Source organism: Otolemur garnettii, unplaced genomic scaffold (genome assembly GCF_000181295.1).
Source record: "Otolemur garnettii isolate 467f Iridium unplaced genomic scaffold, OtoGar3 scaffold00022, whole genome shotgun sequence".
NCBI classification, from domain to species: domain Eukaryota; kingdom Metazoa; phylum Chordata; class Mammalia; order Primates; family Galagidae; genus Otolemur; species Otolemur garnettii.
In genome coordinates this window covers 2,710,057-2,713,224 of record NW_003852417.1, presented here as the reverse complement: position 1 = coordinate 2,713,224, position 3,168 = coordinate 2,710,057, and the positions used below count along the sequence as shown (strand labels likewise).

General features: G+C 40.8%; 1 protein-coding gene across 3 annotated transcripts in view; it reads right to left on the bottom strand.

The window, feature by feature from the left end:
• Positions 1-894: 894 nt before the first annotated feature.
• Positions 895-3,168, bottom strand: part of KLF11 (Kruppel like factor 11) — a 10,207-nt gene continuing 7,933 nt past the window's right edge. For 2 of the 3 annotated variants that reach the window (XM_023511884.1, XM_012803791.2), the window contains exon 4: positions 895-2,012. In XM_023511884.1, the coding sequence (XP_023367652.1) occupies positions 1,732-2,012 (281 nt within the window). In that variant the 3' untranslated portion in view covers positions 895-1,731. Of the gene's footprint in view, positions 2,013-2,096; positions 2,189-3,168 lie in introns of all 3 variants that reach the window. The other variant, XM_012803790.2, reaches the window with a different exon arrangement.

Here is a 3,168-nt window from a genome sequence, read left to right as displayed (position 1 = left end):
AAAATGTTTATGCTGATTGATCATGAGCAGGAGAAAGGATCAGGGGGGTGAGCTATGTACAACTGCAGTTCTCCTGCAACTGCGCTACGTCTCAGACAACAGAAACACACAGCTAAGGAAGTGTCCAAACATGAAAACTTCCTAAGAACACACACATGTCAGATAACAGCTGACAGTAAAATGTAACTTAATGGGCATCACGTTACACACAATGAATAGCCACGTGGGGGCTGTATCAGACTAAAACACAAAACCTAATTTTATTTGATTATTCAATAGTTCACCTTACCATCATTTTAATAAAGGTTAAATGCCAATAACTAATAGGCCAAGACAAACTCTAAATACATACTGCACATTAAAAAAAATTCCCAGGCTACCAAAGTAGTGCAACATTCTGCATCATCTTACATTTATTCTGTTGCCTGAAATTCCAACACATTTTAACAAAAACTAGTTTCAGTGGCAGCCACAGCCTCTTACATACGGAGGACGTGCTCACACAAGTGGTACACACCGTCTATTTTCTAGGCAGACTGCAAAAAACCCCAGTAATTTAGTTTGATCAAAACAATTTCCTTTAGGGAAAATGAATGTTTATTCCAGTTTAAACATTTTTCAGGTTGGTAGAAAGGGCAGCTGGGTAGTACTACTGCCATTTAGTGTCATTTGCATTTCTTAGTTTTTAGTGATAAAGAATTGAACTTGAAGCCATCACCTGCACATATGCCTCACTTCAGATGAGCTGTACTTTGGCAGAAAGTTCACTAATCAATCAGACACATTCTTTTTCTCTAAGTTCTACCCACAATATAGCATGGATAAGGCCACATCACAAGAAGACAACTGCCAAAGGGTTGGGTTTGAGTGTTTATCTTTTTTTGGTGTTTTGGGTAAAAATTCAGGAAACCAAATGGCTTGCTTGCAGCACAGCAGTAACCTGAAAGCTGACATTACCCACAGACGCATGATCCTGCACCAGTTGCTGCTGCTGGGGTCCACCCAGTGGCGTAAGCTACTCTCTGGGGTATATCCTTCACAAGTCCCACCTTTAAGTCAACCAAAACTATAGTTCCTTGGGCGACAGGAGTGGTTGCTTGGAATTTCCCTTGAAAATGTTATGAAGAAGTTGACTGCAAAATGTATTTTTCCCTTTTCTTTTAAGAGGCCCTTATTCAGCCAGTTCTAATTTCAAAAAAATTCTTAGACCTAAAAGTCGTGATAACAGATGTGTGATTTTGTTTGGTTTTGGCTAAACAATGTGTCAAGTTTACTAAAGGCCAGGGTCATATAAAAACTTTGCTATTAAACACAGAAAAGAAGGTTGTAAAATCATCTATCTAGAAATTGGTGATCTGCACACCAACAATATAAATATTCTTATAAAAAATAGTATAAAAATTAGTACCCTGTCTTATTTCTATCAAACATGAATAGAAAGACTGTAAAAATCCAGATTTTGTAAACTTTATTGCCGAAATGTCTGCCTGAATGCTGGTGATTCAAATTACCAAATTTTCTTCCATTTCCCTAAAAAAAAATTTCTCAAACTACAAAAGATATTGAACAGGGTCCCAACCAGAAAAGAAAAGTTAACATAACTTTCATCAGAACCAGCTCCCCAACTGTGCCCTAGCTCCCCAGACCATTTTTTTTGGAGAGGAACCCATCAGTTCCATTCCTGAAAAGAGGCTTTTTAAAAATCCCCTGCGTTAAGCCCCAGCCGACCTTTCAGGCAGAAGCTGGCATGGTTGCGAGTGGGCTGCCAGGGCACTCTGCAGAGGCAATCCTGTTCAGTTTGCCCACCTCTGCCTGCCAGCCCGGGATCTTCTTGGTAGTCATGTGGCGCCGGGCATGCTTTGTTAGGTGGTCGCTGCGCATGAAACGCCGGTCACACACCGGGCACACAAACTTCTTCTCCCCTGTGTGAGTTCTGCGGTGGCGAGACAGTTCATCTGAACGAGCAAATTTTTTATCACAGCCATCCCAGCTGCAGTTGAAAGGCTTCTCCCCTAAGAGGGAAAAACATGTATTAAACATTCGGAACAAACCTTACTTGGATAGGTTAGTTCAAGTTATTTTAAAATTTTGCTCACCAGAATCTCAGAAGAAAATAATATCCCATTATTCTGGTATCGTGCGATTCAGAAGTCAAGAAATTCTTCAAGATGAATTTTTTCTGCCACACCTAAGATGTCATATGTCAGGACCCAAAGAGAGCAAACTAATCTTTCAAAAGATGATATAAAATAAAAATAAATCTACTGTTACAGCTTCGAGTAGGGGGACAATTCTTCTAAGAAGTAATTCCTTCCCCTCTCAAAATAAACATCACATCCAAAAAAATCTCTCCCAGGACCTGCAAGGCTTCTCAGAAACATTAATTCTGTCTCCCTATTTCCTTTCACACTGACAAATACGTTACTTATAAAATGGAAGGGTTAGAATTCTAATAGCCACCTTGTTACAAGCTTCAAGTGCCTTTGTCATTCAAAGTTTCAGGGTACGGGCAGGTACCCCATTCTGTGTCATTCCATAGTTACACAGGTACCCAAGGGAGCCTCCCACCAGTGGTCACATAGCCTTCCTCCTCAGCAGAGCCCTCTGGGGCCATTGTAGCCAGCAGGACACCTTTTCCTGCATCCTGAAGATCTTCTCTTTACCGGGCTATGACGATTACATACTGCACATGCAACCACTGCTATGTGACCCACCTTCCCCTGGGTTTATGACTTGTCCAGCTCATTTGTCCTTGTATATGTAAGGACCTAGCACAGCACTTCACATGACAGTTGGCAAATAATTTTTAAATGAATGTCCAAGAAATACCAACTAAATACATGCAATTTTTCAGAGCTGAATGATCAAGATGATTCAGCATAATGGTTCTCACAAACCATTCTAAGCAGCAGGGCCTGAAAGAAATGATGATTTCAAACACCCCACGTTATAAGCATAAGGATCCCTACCTGTTCCCGGGTTCTACCACACTGCTGCAGCACACATCTACGTGCTGGACAGAGACTGACAGCTCTTTGGCCCATGATGGATCAAGGTCTCTACTTGTTTTCTTTTTTTTCTTTCTTTTCCTTTTTTTTTTTTTTTTTTTGAGATAGAGTCTCAATATGTCACTCTGCGTAGAGTGCTATGGCGTCATGGCTCAGAGCA